The 18,155-nt window shown below is 40.4% G+C and overlaps 1 protein-coding gene across 1 annotated transcript in view; it reads left to right on the forward strand.

Moving 5' to 3' along the window:
- Window positions 1-18,155, forward strand: part of CFAP58 (cilia and flagella associated protein 58) — an 89,975-nt gene that overhangs the window by 31,066 nt on the left and 40,754 nt on the right. Inside the window, exons 10-15 of the mRNA XM_032423374.1 lie at window positions 2,882-3,043; window positions 3,894-4,040; window positions 9,678-9,818; window positions 10,583-10,806; window positions 13,295-13,406; window positions 15,450-15,554. Coding sequence (XP_032279265.1) covers window positions 2,882-3,043; window positions 3,894-4,040; window positions 9,678-9,818; window positions 10,583-10,806; window positions 13,295-13,406; window positions 15,450-15,554 — 891 coding nt within the window. The remainder of the gene's footprint in view (window positions 1-2,881; window positions 3,044-3,893; window positions 4,041-9,677; window positions 9,819-10,582; window positions 10,807-13,294; window positions 13,407-15,449; window positions 15,555-18,155) is intronic.

Genomic DNA, 18,155 nt, shown 5'->3' on the forward strand with positions numbered 1-18,155 from the left:
GGCATTCCTGCGCTGATATATATAACCCATGCCTTCTGCAGGGATAATTAGTAAAGACTCCAGGCCTGGGAGAGAGCTTGGGTCTGACATGAGTCCTTGGTTGGGATGGCTGAGGCATAAAAAGGAAGAGGTAGTTTCCACAAATTGTGTAAATCCCAGATATTAACTGCTTAGTAGTATGTGTAGGACCATTCTCAGAAGAAACTATCCATTAGCCTTCCAGTGTTTGATTCCCTCACGACACCCAATACATGTCTCAGTTTCCTGGTTCTCTGTATTCCTTGATTACCCATTTTGTGGTGAAGTCATCCCTAGAGGTGAACTTGAGGGCAGGGAATGTGTCTTATTGTTCTTTACATCGCTAATGCTTTTACAGTACCTGCCAAAGATAAGTCCTCCGCACATGTTTATTGAGTGAATGAATAAATGGGTGAGTGATTGAATGGATGAACAGAAAGGTACTCTGTTCACTTTATGAAACTAGCAGAAACCTTGATATTAAAATAGAACGGGAAAGAAAGTTATAGACTTCGATCACTTGTGAATATGTATGCAGAACCCTAATTGAAATTCTAGCAAACCAAATTCAACAGTACATTAAAAAAATCATCCAGTATGACCAAAGAGGGTTTATCCTGAAACGGCAGGGATAGTTTTCTATTAAGAAACCTATTGCTGGTGCTATGGAAATGTAAAGTGGTACAGCCATTTTGGAAAGCAATCTAGCAATATCTATTAAAGTTGAAAATATATATGTCTTTTGAGCCAGATATTCCACTCCTGGGAATCCATCCCAACAGAAGTGAATGCACAAGTGCATAAGGACACATGTACCAAAATGTTTAGTGCAGCAGGGTTCAGAGTGGCGAAAAAGTGGAAACCAAGCTAATACCCATCAGAGGTGAAGAGCTGAGTCTATGATGGCTCAGCCACACTGTGGAGTGTTAAACCATCTTTCAACAGAGCGAATTAGAGCTACTCCACATGATCCCAAAGTATTATTGAGTGATTAAAAAGCAACGTGCATACAAACATCTATAAGAAGATCACACTTTGCTAAAAAATAAAAACAAAACCTAAAAAACAAGACAAAGGAAGACAAACAAACCCCATGTCTCTATGTTTACTTTGAGTAGCTGTGGATGATATTACTTTCTTTGACTGAAATTTCCTTCTTTGTAAAATTAGGGTGATAATGATGCACATCTCAGAGGTTTTTTGTGAAAAGTAAATGAGTTAATACATATAGAACGTCTGGTACATAGACTGTGTCTGAGAAATATTAGCTGTTACTATGCTAGAAGACCTGAATAGAATATGTAGAATTCAAAGGAAAATGTGGATGAACACATACTAAATTGTTAACCTGTTTTATGTGTCGGTGAGGGACTAATATGGGTAGAAGAGAGAAGGAAGGTCCAAATAAATAAAAGAAAAAAATATTTCACACTGACGCATTTATTTAAAATTATGGCACATGGGGATATGTATAAAGAAATAAAATTAAAATACTTCTAAAGGGAAACACTTATTAGTAAGTATATCAAATCAATAGACCCAATAGGAAAAGAAAAAGTGGTACAAAATAATATATGCTGGAAAGGCGTTTACTAACATTTAATCCCATCCCTCCTTAAATGTGTCTGAGAAAACTTTGAAAGGTGTTTATTTAAAGATATAAAGGATGAATATATTAAACACCAGCCATCATTACCTCTGATGGGGAAACTTTAGAACAAGGTTTCTTGGAGCGTATTTTCTGGGATATTAATTCCACAGGTGGAAAAAAAGGATTCTGTAGTGCAGGGATTTGGGAACATGCTGCTCACAGGTAGCCCACACTTGAGTCACAATGAATAGGAGCACAGCAAAGGTCTAAGTACTTTGTGACTGTTTGGTTCTAGATACAATGCGTCTTCTTCAGAGAAACCTTCCCTGGCCATGTTACCGCAAGGACGTGCCCAGCCTTCTATTCTGTGTCACGTTGCTCTGTTTATCTCCTTCAGCTGTAAACCATTAATTAAGAGAATGCCATTTCGATGCAGCAAAACTCTGAAGAATTTTCTCCTTGTGTGTTCTAGCTTTTGTCCAGACCATAATTCCATTGATTCCATCAGTCTTCCTTGCAAAAGTTTTTCTTTTTAAGGAATTTTCAAATCAGTTTGTCCTTAAAAATATCAATTGCTGTGGACACTGCAGCTGAGAGTCATGATTATGTAATTTCAGAGGGATGGATTGCTTGTTGAGAAGTATCGGCTCATGGTGGAATTCTGTGCCTTGGTTTTTCATACTTGCAAAAAACAGGCAGTTATTCTCACATCTCATCTTGCCTAGAAGTGTTTTGTGCACAATAGAATGCATTTTTATGAAGTCCTTTGAGTTTCCCTGATGGAGTGAGTTGGACATTGGCAAGACAGCGTTTTGATTGCTATCGATGTCCAAAGGCCACTTTTCTTTATCGTGGTTAAACTTCCAAAGCTGTGAGTGTGGCCAAACAGCTAAGTTATTTCTTATCTTTCTTAGTGCTCCATGTGAAGGTCTGTTTAAACTTGTGCCTTTGCATTTTGTCTTTTGGCGGGTGGGTGTTCAGGAGAGGTTTTCAGAATTGAAGGAATTTCTTTACTTTTTTTTCCTCTTGTGCTCACAAAATAACTGCTAAGCCGTCATGCTTGAGCAGAACTCTAGCATAGATAAAATGTATGTTTGCCTCTAATCAGCTGGGCTGAATTTCTTTGTTGTCCTGCAGCGATTATAGCCACAGTGAGATTTTCTGATTGTGAACATTTCTACCAGCTACCCTTATATCAAAATCTCTGTTTGTCCTGAACTGATAACCACAGATTGGCTCTTTAACCATTTCGTAAACTTCTTTCTTCTCCAGGTCCTCATGAACATGGAAGACATAAAAATCCGTGAAATGCAGATTTTTGACTACAGGAAAAAAATCGCTGAATCAGAGACTAAATTAAAACAGCAACAGAACCTGTATGAAGCTGTGAGGTCAGACAGGAATCTGTACAGCAAAAATCTGGTTGAGGCTCAGGTAAAGAATATACTTTTGTTTTTACGTTTTGACTCCTCCCCACTTCTGGGTTTAAAGCGGTTTCTGTTTTCCTAATGGCAGAATTTAGAACAGGGCAAACGAGAAATCTCATGGAATTCACCTGAAAGAGAAGATCAGTGGGGATTTGTGCTGAACTATCAGGTTGTTTGAAGTGGAAATGACACAACCTGATGGGATGTGAAGATCAGGGTCCTGCTTTTAATTATTATGTAGAATTGCCATTCTCCTGTTCCTAATTTTTAAAACTGCTAATAGCTACCATGAGTCAGAGGGGAGCAGCATGCAGATCTTTCCTTTGTGATCTTTTAGTTATAATGTTTGTTGTGGGGCCCATTCCTCCCTTGTAAAACGAGGAATAAAGCGCGTCTGTTGTATATGTGTGTTTGTTGTATGTGTGTTGTGTGTGTTTGTTTGTGTTGTGTGTCGTATGTGTTGTATGTATATGTCGTGTATGTTGTACGTGTGCTCTGTGCTGTTATGCGCGTCACATGTGTTGCACGTGTTTGTGTTGTGTGTTGTATGTATGCGTTGTGTGTTTTGTATGTGTGTTGTATTTGTTGTATGTGTGTTGTGTGTGTTGTGTGTGTGTGGCATAGTCATTATGCATAGTTCGTGTCTATCTCATGAGAATATTTTGAGAGTTAAGGCTATAAAGCATTTGGAGTTTGATGGGCACAAGAGACAAAGGAATAGCCCAGTGGTAATTGTTCAGGAGACCATTGTTTTGAGAGAACCTCCCTTAAAAGCTCTTGAATATGTATTGAACTTCTATGCAGATGATGATGTCTATTTAATTCACTTTCAAACATTTCTCCTTTCATTTTATTAGGATGAAATTACAGAAATGAAGAGAAAATTAAAGATTATGACCCATCAGGTAGATCAGCTGAAAGAAGAAATCTCAGCCAAAGAGTCAGCACTTGTGAAGCTCCATCTGGAGCAGCAGCGGGTAGAGAAGGAGAAGGAAACTTTGAAGGTACAGAACTTATAACAAAAGCAATGGAGCAGTAGTCTGTTTGCCCCCCTTGAGGCAGGCTCCGTGCTCACTGAAGGAACAAGGGGCAGGGAGAACAACCGAGGAACCAGGAGGATGAGCTCTAACCCCTCCAGCTCAGGTCAGACTTCCTTTTGGGCAGGGCTCCCAGGTGGAAGTGGGGAGGAGGCCAGTGGAGATGCATAAGCACCTAGTTCACCAACTGCTGTCATCACATCAGCAGAAGAGAATCTAGCAGGTCAGTAGTGACCAAGAAGTCCTGGGGCTTGCAGGCTTGCCGCAGTCCCTTTGCATTTACAACCTGAGTCCAACACCCACACCCAACCCTCCCAAACTCCTCCCTGGGCCTTCCATAAGGCGGTGCTGGCAAGACCTTTTGTCTCTCTTCTCCTGATAGGTGTTTGCTTTATGTGCACCTGACTTTTCTGCCTGCACTATCCTTAGCCACTCCTCCAGGGAATCACCTCTGTCTTCATATATATTACTAAGACATATCCTTTTAAATCTACTAACTTGGAACATCATATGTCTACTAATACAATATAAAGACTTTTTCCAAGAATACATACCAAATAATTATACCATTTCAAATCCTCAAACAAAATATATTTTATTAGGCACATTCACTAAACCTAATGTATTTTTCTTTTCCTACCCAATCCAATAGATTTCCCTTCTAATCCATTTGACCAAGGAATTAAAAAGGAACTAAGAGTATGAAAGTATCACTTTCATTTTGAAAATGTATATGCAGAATACTCATGGATGTTTATGAGCCACATGGAGGAACTCTATAGCAAATGAGAGACTGGGTGTCTTGGTTTCTGCACATAGTAGTTTTCAAAGATAGTTCCTATCTTGAAAACGTGTAGCTGGTGTTGGACAGCTTCAATGCCAAATTTCCTTGATTCCAAGGTGCCATAGATTGAAATATGCACTCTCAATTTCATAATAGGTTTTGTCAACTTAATGATAGGTCTTCATGGAAATAAAACTACTACATGAAATCAAGGCACATTTGGTTTGAGAAAGATTAAAATATAACAAAAGTGCCTTTACAGAAAGGATATGATAATTGATATTTACCTGAGACTTTCATCTCCCCATTCTAGCTTGTGATAAAAAAGGAATAAAAAATTCTGCATTAAAATTCATTTCCACATAAAGAAATATAAATATATATTTTTTTAAATTGGAAAATATCCTGCATCTTTGCCCCTGTTTTCCTTGTTCGAAAGAATAATTTTGTAGATGGTAGCTTGTCCTACCCTGGAGCCTGTAGTGGGATGGTTTTATTTATCATTGAGTGAATCAGAAGAATCTTATTATAAACATTGCTTCACCATGGGCCTCATGGACCCATGTTAACAAGGCTTCAGTGTAACTCTATTTGGTACATCATCTCTTTCTTTTTATAGGATGACATCGATCCTCATCTCTTACTTTTCCAACTAGCGTTCTTTTCAAAAGATTATTACCCCATAATGGGGTCCAAGGTGGAACTAACTGCCTTCACAAAATTCTGCTTTAGGAAAAGCAATGTCCTAGGCAAAAGATCAATTATTCCTAATTTCCTAGAGTTTGACTTTGGTTAATATTTGTTTCAGTTATGCCTTCCATCATCATACATATATAGCTCCAAAGAAGCATCATAATAAAAGGATATAAAGGCCTAAGGGCTCTGTTTTTGGTCCTGGACCAGCAGAGCTGGTAGCGGGTGAACATGGAAGATCAGTATAAAGGGCTTCTGCCCTAGAGAGTCTGCTCTAAGTGGGGAATCCTAGGTCTGGAGAGCTTGGGGCCATTGACTATAGAAAGATGATTGCTTTGGACTTACTGTGAAACCAGGATGACTTTTTCTCCCAGCATTTTCCATTGAGGGAAGAATGAGGAACAGAAAAAGGATGCCTGCTTGATTTATTATTTGAAGTTATCCAAGGGTGACTTGCAATGGTGCTTCGACTGGATAATTTTGGCCTATCATGAAGCCTGTTTGACATTCTTTAGAAAAATATGACCACTCAAATGTTGAGTTTCAGCCTCTTGGCTTTTTTAGCCTCATATTTGAATCATGATTCACACAGGTCTCTGGGTTTCATGCATCTGAAGTTTGCAAACCAAAACCGTGGAGGGAAGGGCAGATTTTCTAGTAACCATGCTCCAAGAGACACTTAGCTTATTATTGTTGTGTTCTACAGAGCTCTGTGGGCACATAATCCCTCCTGGAAGGGCAAGTCCCCTCCTGTGTGGTAGACCATGGGACACCTTTTGACAGGACAACCCAATTTACTACTTCTCCAAGATGACAAACAGTTGTCCATAATAGATCATCCTCATTCATCCCCCTCAAAAGAAACGTCTTGCTCCTTCCATGTTTCTTTTCCTTTCTCAGTTGCTACCGGGCCCTATTGACTTCTCAGTATTCTAGACATCATCAGCACATTATGGTTATGACAGAATGTCAATAGTCCTCTTAGCTATTGCAGCATGTACATTCATCGGCCCATTCTGTCCCAGTCTTGTTTCATCAGTGCTGACGGAGCCGTCTCATTTGGAATGTCCTAGCAAGCCCCTAATTCTGCCTCATCACCTCCAAATCATCCCACATCATTGTGACAGCACTTTGATTCCTGGTGAATAATTCAGCAGCAGATTCTCTCTGTCCAGAGCCCAGCATCACATTAGTGACTGGCTTCAGGGCACCTTATCCTTTTACTGGGATGCCCTGGATGGGAGCTGCCACAGAGAGAGAGAAGGAAAGCCCATTTATTCTCATGGCTGGAAAACTTTAGGTGGTCCTATTCGTCTTAGATGTAAACAGATGGTTTCTGTGACACCCAGTAAATGTCGGGATCATGTACGAATGGGTGAAACACCTGCGCGTATGGTTCTTGAGATAGGATGTATACCTGCAGCCAAATTGGATGATATATATTCTGTAACACCTATCACAAAACTAATTGTGGAGGCAGTGACTAAAGTGTGTGTCCTGTGAGTGTATTACAACTTCATACCACCCTTTGAACGCTTTGAGAGATAAGGATACCTCAGGTCCCACCTAGAACATTGCTTGATGGGCTTTTGGGCGCACAGCAGTTACCATCTCTCCTGGGTGAGAGAGCTCAGATTTATAGCTGTTAAATGCATTAGACTCAAGGTATTTTGTTGATGTTAACATTTGCTGCCATAGTCTAATGCCTAAGATGTCTAAACATCTTGTTTACAGCCCATAAATTTATGACATAAGGAGACCACTCAGAATTTTGATATGTTATGAAAAATCCACATACACACAGCAATGCCAAACGCGTGAATGGTTTTACATTTCAGACAGATACTTTTACACACTGTTGATTGCATTTTAATATAACAGGGGTTTCATTTTGTTCTGCTGATGGATTCTGATCAGCTCTTGGCACTTAGGAACAGGGAAGTGAATGTTGCACATCTGGGAAAATAAAAGTTTTATTAAAGAAAACGTGAACCACACAGGTATTTTATGGCTGTCTTCACTGTCACCTTAACTGATGATAGAAATAGAAAGGCTGGTTCTTTGCTCTCTTTCTGAACCGGCAATCCCCCAAAGTGGTAAATACTAGACCAGATCTTTTCTCACTAAGTCTTTCCTTTTGCTTATCCCTGAACCAAAACATATTTCATGAGTGAACTAACCAAATGTCATTAAAGAACCCTTTGGTTTCACAGTAGCCAGATGCATTTAGTCTGTGGCAGTACACGTCTGTTACTAGGTGTGCAGTATCTTCTACTGTTTGGACAAGCTTGAGGTATGGAATTAATGGCTCTTGGTCTTCATGAGTCCAACCCAACTTGAGTTGGGTTGGGTCAGAGGCACTTGCAAATATGAGGTTTTCTATCATCCTGGTCAACTTTCTGGGTGGGTGGGTGGGGGTCCCAATACTTCCTTGAAGGAAACATGTATTACTTTTTTACTGTCACTTGCTAACCTGCAAGCCATTGAAAAGTTGGAGCCTTAATACCATCTTGTCATCTCCCTTGTGTTTCCAGGTGTGGGTGAAATCAGAGCTCTCCTCTCATTTGTTTCTTTTTCTGCTGACCTGGTCTGTGATAAAAACCTGTCCTTCCCATGTGGGCATGGAACCTCTCAAAGACACGCTCTTCTTTCCTTTAATGTGAATACCTCTAAGGCTCCTCATTGCATACTCTGTACAGTGTGTGGCACATAAACCTTTCCCAGTCTGGCTCAGCTTTAGCTCCTGCTATTCCCTAGCCCACACTCTAAGAATCCAGCCGCACCGGATGCTAGGCTATGTGGTGCACATACTTCACAGTTTGCACGCTTGACTGTCTCATGCCTTACCCCAACACAAGCCTCTGCTCTTAGGAAATATCTGTCAGTTGCCAAGGCTCTCGCTGGTTCTTCCCTCTAACCCTCAGGCAGGCAGGAATTAGAAACTCATCCCTGGGTACTCCCTTGTCCTTTTTCCCACAGTAGATAGCATTTCCACACTGTGATGTGGTTGGTTATATTTGTCATTTCTAGTGGACGATGAATCTTTCAAGTCTTACTTTTTTGTATTTCACCTGGAACAGTTGGGTGGTGGCAACAGCGGGGGCACAGGCTTTGGAATCAAAAGATCTGGGTTGCCATCTAAAGTCTGTTCCTTACTAGCTGTGTGACCTTGGGCAAACGAATTTGCTGTTCTTTGTCTCCTATACACTGAATTTGTAAAACGGGGATGAGAGTAGCTAAAAGTCCTGGTATCATGCCTGAGATACTGTAGGTCACAAACATACTTGTGGAATTGGAGGGAATGTGTCCTTTGATGAGAGGTATTTTCCTTCTGAAACTGACCAGTCCATGGCACCCTGTCTTTACAATTTCCATGTAACCTCAAGAGCCTCAAGATCTGAGCTCTCCCAGGAAGCTTCCCTGACAACCATAGTCCTCTGACCTCCTGTAACATCAATTCCCTGTCCGTGTGCTAATAAAGATACTGAAAAATCACTGTCTGGCCTTGTTAATAGTCACATAATACTTGTATATCTTATCTTCTCATCTAGAGTGGAAGCATCTGAGGAATAGGATCTATATATCCTTTTATACCACGACATCTCTTCTGTTCCATCGAGACATTTTGTAAGATAGACACTTGGTTGTTATCTTTGTTAATTTAATTTTTGCTTGCAACAGGCTTTATCTTTGTAGTTGACGTGCTGGTGGTATTAGGACCATTACAGGAGCTGGTGCATACAAAGGCCCTCCCCCGTCCTTACCCCTACATCCTCCTCTGCACTATTCTTTGTGAATTCTCACCTTGTTTAGCTGGTAAGAGAAGAGCTGCTGAATACCAATGAAGCCTCTGCTACATGTATATAGAAAAATGATGGAAATCCCACAAGGGCACAACTCATAGAATAAACATGACCACTGTAATGTGCACTGCTGTTTCTTTACAGGCCTGTGCATGTGCATGTGTGTGTGTGTGTGAGAAGCTTGTTTTGCTTGATCAAACCATGTTAAACGAAACATCAGAGGAAAGTGTAAGAAGAACAACTGTGCATCTAAATCTGGGCCCTGCAGTCCAGGTTTGTACTGCCACAGAGTGAAATCTCTCTGTGTCTTTCATTCTTTGTCAGGCCGAGCTGCAGAAGCTAAGACAACAAGCTCTGGAGACCAAACACTTCATTGAAAAGCAGGAAGTGGAAGAGAGAAAACTCCTGCGAATCATTGCTGAGGCTGATGGAGAGAGGCTGAGACAGAAGAAGGAATTAGACCAGGTAGGAACATCTCCTCACCAGACCTGCAGACCTCATCAGCAGACACAACTGTTTGATTCAACTTTTCATGAATCCTCCTTCTTCTCTAAGCTCTTGCATTCAATCTATTGGAAGAACAGCAGTAGAAGCCCATCTTCTGTTGATTACTTATGAAATATTCATTCATTATTCAAGTCATATTTATAAGCACTCACTATCCTCTAGGTACTGGGGCTACCCTGGCCAATGGGAAAATAAGGCCCCTGTTCTCAGGGAGCTTACATTCTAGTATAATATAATTGCTCACATGTAATTGCGATGAATAATTACATAATTCTGGAGTTAGAAACTCAAATGCATAATTAGGGAGTTAGAAACTTAAATGCTTTCAGAGATCTGGCAAGTTGAAAAAAAGAGAAATTGGCCAGTGTAAGACAGTAAGGAGTGGGGGAAACTGGCAAGAGCTAGCCCACCATAAAGTCATTCAAAATTTAACATTTATAAAATAATGGGTTGGGAAAAAATCAAACACCCACAGGCAAAGAAATATAGGATGATGATGATGATGATGGATGATTTGTTGTACTCTTTCTCTTTCCGATGGGACTGCAAACACATGGGAGGAGCTGTGTTGACTGTCTAGTAGGATCTTTCTAGTGCCCTGCCCACTGGATGCCTAGTACACATGGACATTTGAGAGATCTTTGACAGGATGAAAGAGGCTGCCATAATGAAAATGAGACTTTTTGTTTCCCAGATGGCCATGCCTTTCCCTATCTTTCTAGGTCATCAGCGAGAGAGATATCCTCGGGTCTCAGCTTGTCCGGCGCAATGATGAGTTGGCTTTGCTCTACGAGAAGATCAAGATCCAACAGTCTGTGCTGAATAAAGGCGAGATCCAGTACAACCAGAGGGTGGAGGACATGAGAATTCTCAAACTTGAGATTAAGAAACTTCGCAGAGAAAAGGGGATTCTTGCCAGGAGTGTGGCTAATGTCGATGAACTCAGGTAATAGGAGCCCCTTCAGATGTGAGGGCACCGCGGTCTGGGGGGAGCTCCTGAAATGACCTTATGTTCATTGCTTGTTGGTTGTGGAAGTTCTTTATCAAGTTGTATAAATTAATTTTTATATGATGGAATTATGAGCAAATAATGAGAACAACTTTTCCATAATTCAGAATCTACATTGTGCCTATTCTATGTCACCAAAAAAGTGAATTAGTTTCCTCTCTGGGGAATATAAGTGAGTGCAGAAGATTTTTTAGAAACTTATTCTGGCTTTCAAAAAAGAAATTTCAAGACAAATCACAGACACAAGCTAGTTACAATTCAGAAAACCATCTCCCCCAATGAGCTTTTTAGAATTTAAGAAGGTAGCAATGCTGCAAGCGATCGAGCAGCAATATTTAAATTTAATCCTGGTAACATTTGCACATCTTTTTCTTGGAATTATATACAGAATGAAAAGAAGGGAAAAATTTAATTTTATCACTATTTGAAAACTCTGTTTCCTTAGAAGGCGGCCAAATTTTATATCTCACTCTTGATTTATCTTCTGCAGCTTTCACTTTAGCTTAGTGGGCCTTCTTCTGGCTTTAAATCTTGCATTATACAAGATCTACTTCCCCTTTGGGAAAACATCACCATGTTTTATATAGGCAATTGCAGGAAACCAAATAACAGGCCTGGTGTTGTCTCCGTAGCTGTCCTTATTCCCCGCGGACTTGTAGATGAACAGTATCCTTGACCACCTTGGGACAAGGATACGGTCTGCATCTGCTTCTTAAATGAATTGAATTAGAAGATAGTTTTGATATTTAGATGCAGTGAATATATTCAGGAATATCAAGGGAAGTTGCCACTATCAAGGATGGATCAATACTTATTTTTTTTAGAGTCGCTTGTATTTCAGATGATGAAAGTAGTACAAACTCACTGTAGAAAATGTGGAGAATGCAGAAAAAATATAAATAAGGGATTAAAAAAGTCACACATAAGTTTACTATCCAGAGATACCACCACTGACATTTCAAAGACAAATAGATTCATTCTAAGTAGCTATTGAATGATCTTGAAGATCATCACTAAACTTGCCAGCCATGAGTTATTTTTATTATAGACACAAAAGGCCAAATTCTACCCATTCCTAGTCAGTATCGCTGGTTTGTGGATAATAGATTTTATTTTTCTCTTCAATGGGAAGACAGCTTACTAAAGATATTGGAGGCAAGCTGGCATGAATTCCAATCTCTGCCTTGGCATCCACACGCTGTGTGACCTTGGGCAAATCACTTAACTTCTCTGAGCCTTAGACTTGTAGTTAAACACGAAAACAAACACAATGTGCCTAGCACAGAGTCCAGAACAAAATAAACTGTCAATAACAGGGGCTAATACTCCCTCCCGCCCTCCTCTTCTGACAACACTCTAGAAAATCCAAGTGTTAAAAATATGCTTTTAATTCTAAGCAGCTTGTGCTGAGCTCCCTGTTGAGTGAACATCATGCAGTTAATTCTAATGGTTTGTCTTGCTAATGAGGGGAAGTTGTATTATTGGTTTAAATGAAGCAATTAAGTAAAAGAGATGGCTTGGTATTAGTAATCTGCACACCCACAGCAGATGAGGACAGATAATAATATCTTGCCCATGTCAATGTGAGCGTTTGCCTCTTCTCCACCCCCCAACAAAGCGCCTTGTTCCATAGGGTGGCAGCCCGCTCCCAGGGTCCTGTGAATGGCTGTAGGTCAGTGCCCGTTAACTAGATAGTTAACTAGTTAACTGCAATCCTGCAGACTGGAGTAGTAGGTTGGAGCCAGAACTAGGTCTTCAGGACTTTTGCAGCCATCTGTGTAGTTAGTTGTGGAACATCAAATAAAATATCACTTTTAACTGGGGCTTTCTCCATCCTGGCTGCACGTTAGAATTACCAGGAGGACTTTACAACCGATGAAACCCAAGTAACATGCTTGACCAATTAAGGCAGAATCCCTGCGGGGATCGGTCCAGGCAAAGTGGGTTGCCAGCTCCCCAGGTGACTGCAATGCACAGTCAGGGTGAAATGCACTGCCCTAACTGGTGTCAGGTTACCACCGGAGCCTCGGTGTCCTACAGTCCTACAGTCAGGTGCCATATTTTGTGGTGGAACATAAAAGATAGATTGTTCTTTATATAGAGATATTTAGAAGCATCGAAGAGTATATTGAAATTCTCATAATTCGCTTCCTCCCTGTTCTTTCCATATACTTGTCAACTCCTTGGGTGTTCAGAATCATGATTCTGAAGCTCTGGTACTTTCATTAAAGCTAATGCTGAAGTTGGCGCTCTGCAAGGATTGATAACATCTGTGTCTGGCCCAGGTTGGAGGCTGGTCTGTGTTCACAGAAGTCTCCCTAATGCCAACTTTTTATGTAAGATGTAGTGGGTCCATAACCACATAAAGACATGATTTTCAAATGGGTGGAGAATTTCTTAGCAAAGGAAAGTTTGTCTTATTCAGGCAGGAGCTTTTCCACATGCAAAGAGAATTCTTGAAGGAGAGGACACGATGTCGAGCCCTGGAGGAGGAATTGGAGAACCCCATGAACGTGCACAGATGGAGGAAGCTTGAGGTAACACCTGGCAGAGCCTTGCTCTCCTCCCCAGATCTCTTCTCCTACCCTGCACGATCTCCTACCTAAAGCACAGGAAAAAGCTCGGTTTTATTTAATGCTATGCAAATTGTCACCTAAAATGTAAGTCTGGATCAAATGTAAATTGGGTTGTTCCAAAACCAGATGGTTTACTTGGGTTTTGTTTAAAAAGTCTTGGACAAAATCCCTTCTGTTTAAAGAAGACCCAGGGTGAGTTGTGAGCTGGCCTCACCAATGGACATTTTTCCTGTTAGGTAGTTTTTGGTCAACCAGTTATCCTAACGCTGCCTGTCTCGGATTGTTGATTGCCTTCAGCCACATTGGCCACCGGCATCTATAGCTCCTTTCAGCTGGTCTCTGCATTCTTCACTTTGGCTCAGGAAACAAGGCTCTTGTCAACTAGCTGTTTTTTCGAAGGACTACTAGCATTGTGTTAGCCAAACCCTTTCTCTTAGGATCTGGGGACACAGCCAACATCTCACTGGTAGGTGATGGATAACAACTCTCATATTTTATTTTATGACTTCCTGATGGATGTTACCACCAGCCCTGCAGATAACAGTTAGAGACAAGCCCTGTTTAGTCAAGGAAAAGACAGCCATCTCTCAGAGTTGTGACCAGCCATGTGGGTGCCAGGAGGGGCTTCGACTACACCAACAATTAGGGTTTGGGGAGGATAAAGTTATATGACATAAGAAGGAGCCATCAGCCAAATCAGTGTTTGGTTTTCATTTCTATTTTTTCCTTTTAATGAAGAAAGCATTAAGGATAATGCATTAAAAATTGTTATGTAAACATGAGGCCTGAATTTTAACAGCGTCCAGTCTTGCCAGATGAATGTATGCCAGATCTAGTCCCAGTATGTGGGTATCAGTTGGCACTGCTTAGTATTTCTTAAGCAAAGTCAAAGTCAGTGGAATGTTTTCTTCCCCCCTCATTTATTCCTCTTAAATGCCAAGAGTGGTGTCATTTACTAAACTAACAATAATATGGATGTGTCTGGGGAAGTAGAGCTGAAGACTTAAAATTCATTTACTGTCGCATTAGTTTATTCCATGTGTTTTCAAGCAGATCTTTAAAGTTTCCAATTCTGTGTCAATTTCTATTTAAAAATTAGAAAATATTGGGGAAACAGATGAAAATATTTAGCTGCTAGATTAATTCAAAATGTCAGTACAGTTGAAAGCAGAACTTTGGCTCAATGTCGAGAGGACAGATTATCAATTTATAACTGTAGCATTTGTTTGAATTGTATACAAATAGTTATTGAAGGTGCCTCAAAGCTTTACGGATTGATAACCCCATTTGAGAGCGAAATGCCATGGTCGTGTTTTGCTGCCAGTCCACATCCTAGAAACCTTCCCCATCATAGGCTATAATGAATCTTCTTGTTGGCAATTACCAAAGGAGAATCCTGAGTTTGAATAAATTAGGGAAGCCTGTCTCATTCATTTGGAAACAGAAGGCATAGGAGGAAAAGCCTCAGAGCATAGTAATGAAGAAGGGCAGGCTTTAAAGCCAGGCATATCTGGGCTTGAATCCAGCTCTGACCCTTACCAGTGTGGGTGGACGACTTAATCCTCTGAGCCTCAGTTGCCTTCTCCGTAAAAGGGGAAGACCAACACTTTCTCTTAGGACTGTCGTGGGCCTAAAATTTGATATGGTATGAAAAACACTTAGCATGGTGTCAGGATGGTGGCAAAGAATAAGGTATAATGCATAGTAGCTATCATTATTGTTATTATTAGTGTTATCCTTGTTCCCCCCGGTGGAATAAACACACTCGTTTTCCACTTATTGGCTAACTAGAGCCAATAGATAAGACATTAGCCAAACTTCAGTCTTGTTTGATGGCCATTGCAATCTGTTATGCTTTTTTTTTTTTTTTTGGCTTTAATTCTCTCTGTATGGGGTCTGCAGGTTTACAATACATCTTAATACGACAATAATTATTTTACACAGAGACTTTGGGGCTTGGAACTGATGATATCTCAGCTGCTTTATTTTGTTCCCTTTGAACAGGCCAGTGACCCCAGTACCTTTGAGCTGATACAGAAGATTCACACCTTGCAGAAACGTCTCATCGGCAAGACGGAAGAGGTGGTTGAGAAAGAGCTGCTCTTGCAGGTAGCATTTTCCTTTTCTGGACTCAGTGAGCTGAGTCACCATCTCTAGGACTGCCTTTAGAATCAGCTATTTGGCAGCACGGCATGCCCCATCTTTAACTGTAGATGGCAACAGTGACTCACACACAGAGAACAAACAACGTGATTAATTGGTGTTTTACGCTGCCATCACTGATATTTCAAGAATTCTGGAAAATTAAGTTGAAGGCTAGGCTTACTGTATTGGGTCCCACTTCTCTACAGTTTTATTTGTCAGATTCTTTTAAATACTTTTCTTTATGTCTTTTTATAATGGGAAATGCTATGATTTTGATTTTGAAAATAAGCTTTCACAGAGCACAGATGATCTGTCCTCTTGAAGATTTGTGAGATGAACTGGAAGGCAAGACGTCTTTTTGTGGATTTTATGCACTTAGTTTTTCTGGAGCAATCGGGACTGGTAGCATCCTTCTAGGCCGGTGTCTTTGCAAGTATAGGCTGTCACCACCATTACTGCCATCGTGCCAGATACTGTGCTGTGGCTTTCCTTACTTGTCTCAGTTCCTCTTCACAGCTCAGGGGGTGGGGGTGGCTATTGTCACCCCCAGTCAGTGGATGAGGAAGTTGGGCTCCAGGAGTGCAGTGTGGATAAGAATGTAAGCTCCGGGGTTAGGTGGACAGGGTTGGCATCCTGCCTCTGCCAATTTATAGCTGCGTGGCGTTAACTTCTCTGCACCTGCGGTTCTTAATCCGTGTTAGGGGACAATAACAGAACCTGTGGGAAGGGAGATTGCGAAGATGAAAAAAGCTTCGTATTATGCTTGGCACGTAGCATTTAATAAATATTAGCAACCATTCTTATTATTTCTAACTCCAAAGCCCATGATCTTAGCTGCTGGGTTACCATTAGTAAGAGCAGGAACTTCTATGCCTGAGCAAGGGACTTCTATGCCTTTACACCTTCTCTTTTACATTTTACCTTCAGAAGACATTGTCCCTGAGGTTGGGTATATATAAGAAATAGCTTTCCAGAGCAGGGCTCTGCTGAATGGCCCATGGGGATAGTCCTCTTCTCTTATAGATGAGCATGGTGGTTAGGAGGGCAGACTCTGGAGTCAGAAAGATCTGGTCTTGAATCAGCTCCAATGCCTTATATTACATGACTTGAGGGAGACTTACATAAATTCTCCAAACCTCAGTTTCCTCCATCTGTTCAATGGGGGCAGTAATACCCAGTTTCTTTATGGGAGGAAGCTACTCCCATCAGAGTATACAACTTGGAAGTCCTGTTGTGGGGATAACCAATCAGTGCACGGGCACTGGGGTCTGGCCAGTAGTCTGGGCTTTAGGTTCTGACTCCACCTATGAGCCACCAAGTCACGTCCCAAGGCCATGCCACTGGGAAGTGGCACAGAGGGGACTCAAACCAGACCATCACCTCCGGAGCTCACACTTTCTACCAGTGCATTACCTTGCCTTTCTGGTTACTATCGCGTTGTTTTCTTTAAAAAGGAGATTTTGTTGTAAGTTTGTTTTGTACTTCATTGACTGCTCTAATTTTATTACTTCTTTCCTTCTATAGGCTTTGGATTTATTCTGCTCTTTTTCTACCTTCTTAAGACTGATGCTCAGCTCATTAATGTTAAGTCTACTTTTCTATGAGAAGCATTTACAGCTATAAAACGTCCTTTAAATGATTTCTTGAGTTCCTCCCCACAGGGTTTGAAATATGGTATTTTCATTTTCATTTAGTTCTAAATATTTTCTGTTTTCAGAATTATTTCTCCTTTGAGAGTAAGTCTTAAAAAATATCTGCTATTCCTCTTATGGTAATTAAAAATACAACTTTAAATTCCCAAATATATATGCATTTAAGTTACCTTTTAGTTACTGATCTCTCATTTTTTTGCATAGTGGTCTGTATTCTACTGATTCTTTGGAATTTGTTGAAACCTGCTTTGGGACCAATGAAGGTGGTCAGTTTTTGTAACTGATGCCTGTGTGCTTGAAAGGGTTATGTACTCTCAAGCTTCAGGTGTCTCTATGATGTTCATCAGATCAACCTTGCTAATTATGTTGTCCAGATCTGTATATTTCTTAATTTTTTTTGTCTGCGTAATCACTGAGAAAATGTTTGGAGATTTACCTATTTCTCCTTGTAGTTCTGTCACTTTTTTTGCTTTAAGTACATTTTAGATTATGTTCATAAGGTGAGTAAAATGTTGCAATTGTTATTTCTTCCTGGTGAATTGTGCCCTTAATATTATGTGAGAACCTTCTTCAATCCTTAATGTTTTTACTTACAAAATTGTCTGATATTAATATAACTCTACCTGGGATTTTTGTGCATGAGTTCTCTATACTTTTAAACTTTTGGTGTCTTTATGTTTTAGGTGAGTATCTTGTAATTTAAAAAAAAATCCAATCTGATATATTTGTCTTTTGATTGGTATGTCTAGTCTACTTGTACTTATTGATAATTTTAGGTTTACCTCTACCTACTTATTTTCTATTATTTACCTTGATTATTTTAATGCTTGAAAAAGGTCTGTTCCTGCTTTCTGTTGGATTGAGTTTTCTTTATTCCCTCTTTTTGCCCTCCACCGGTTACTTCTCTCTCCTA

The sequence above is a fragment of the Phoca vitulina genome, unplaced genomic scaffold, assembly GCF_004348235.1.
Source record: "Phoca vitulina isolate PV1807 unplaced genomic scaffold, GSC_HSeal_1.0 scaffold28, whole genome shotgun sequence".
NCBI classification, from domain to species: domain Eukaryota; kingdom Metazoa; phylum Chordata; class Mammalia; order Carnivora; family Phocidae; genus Phoca; species Phoca vitulina.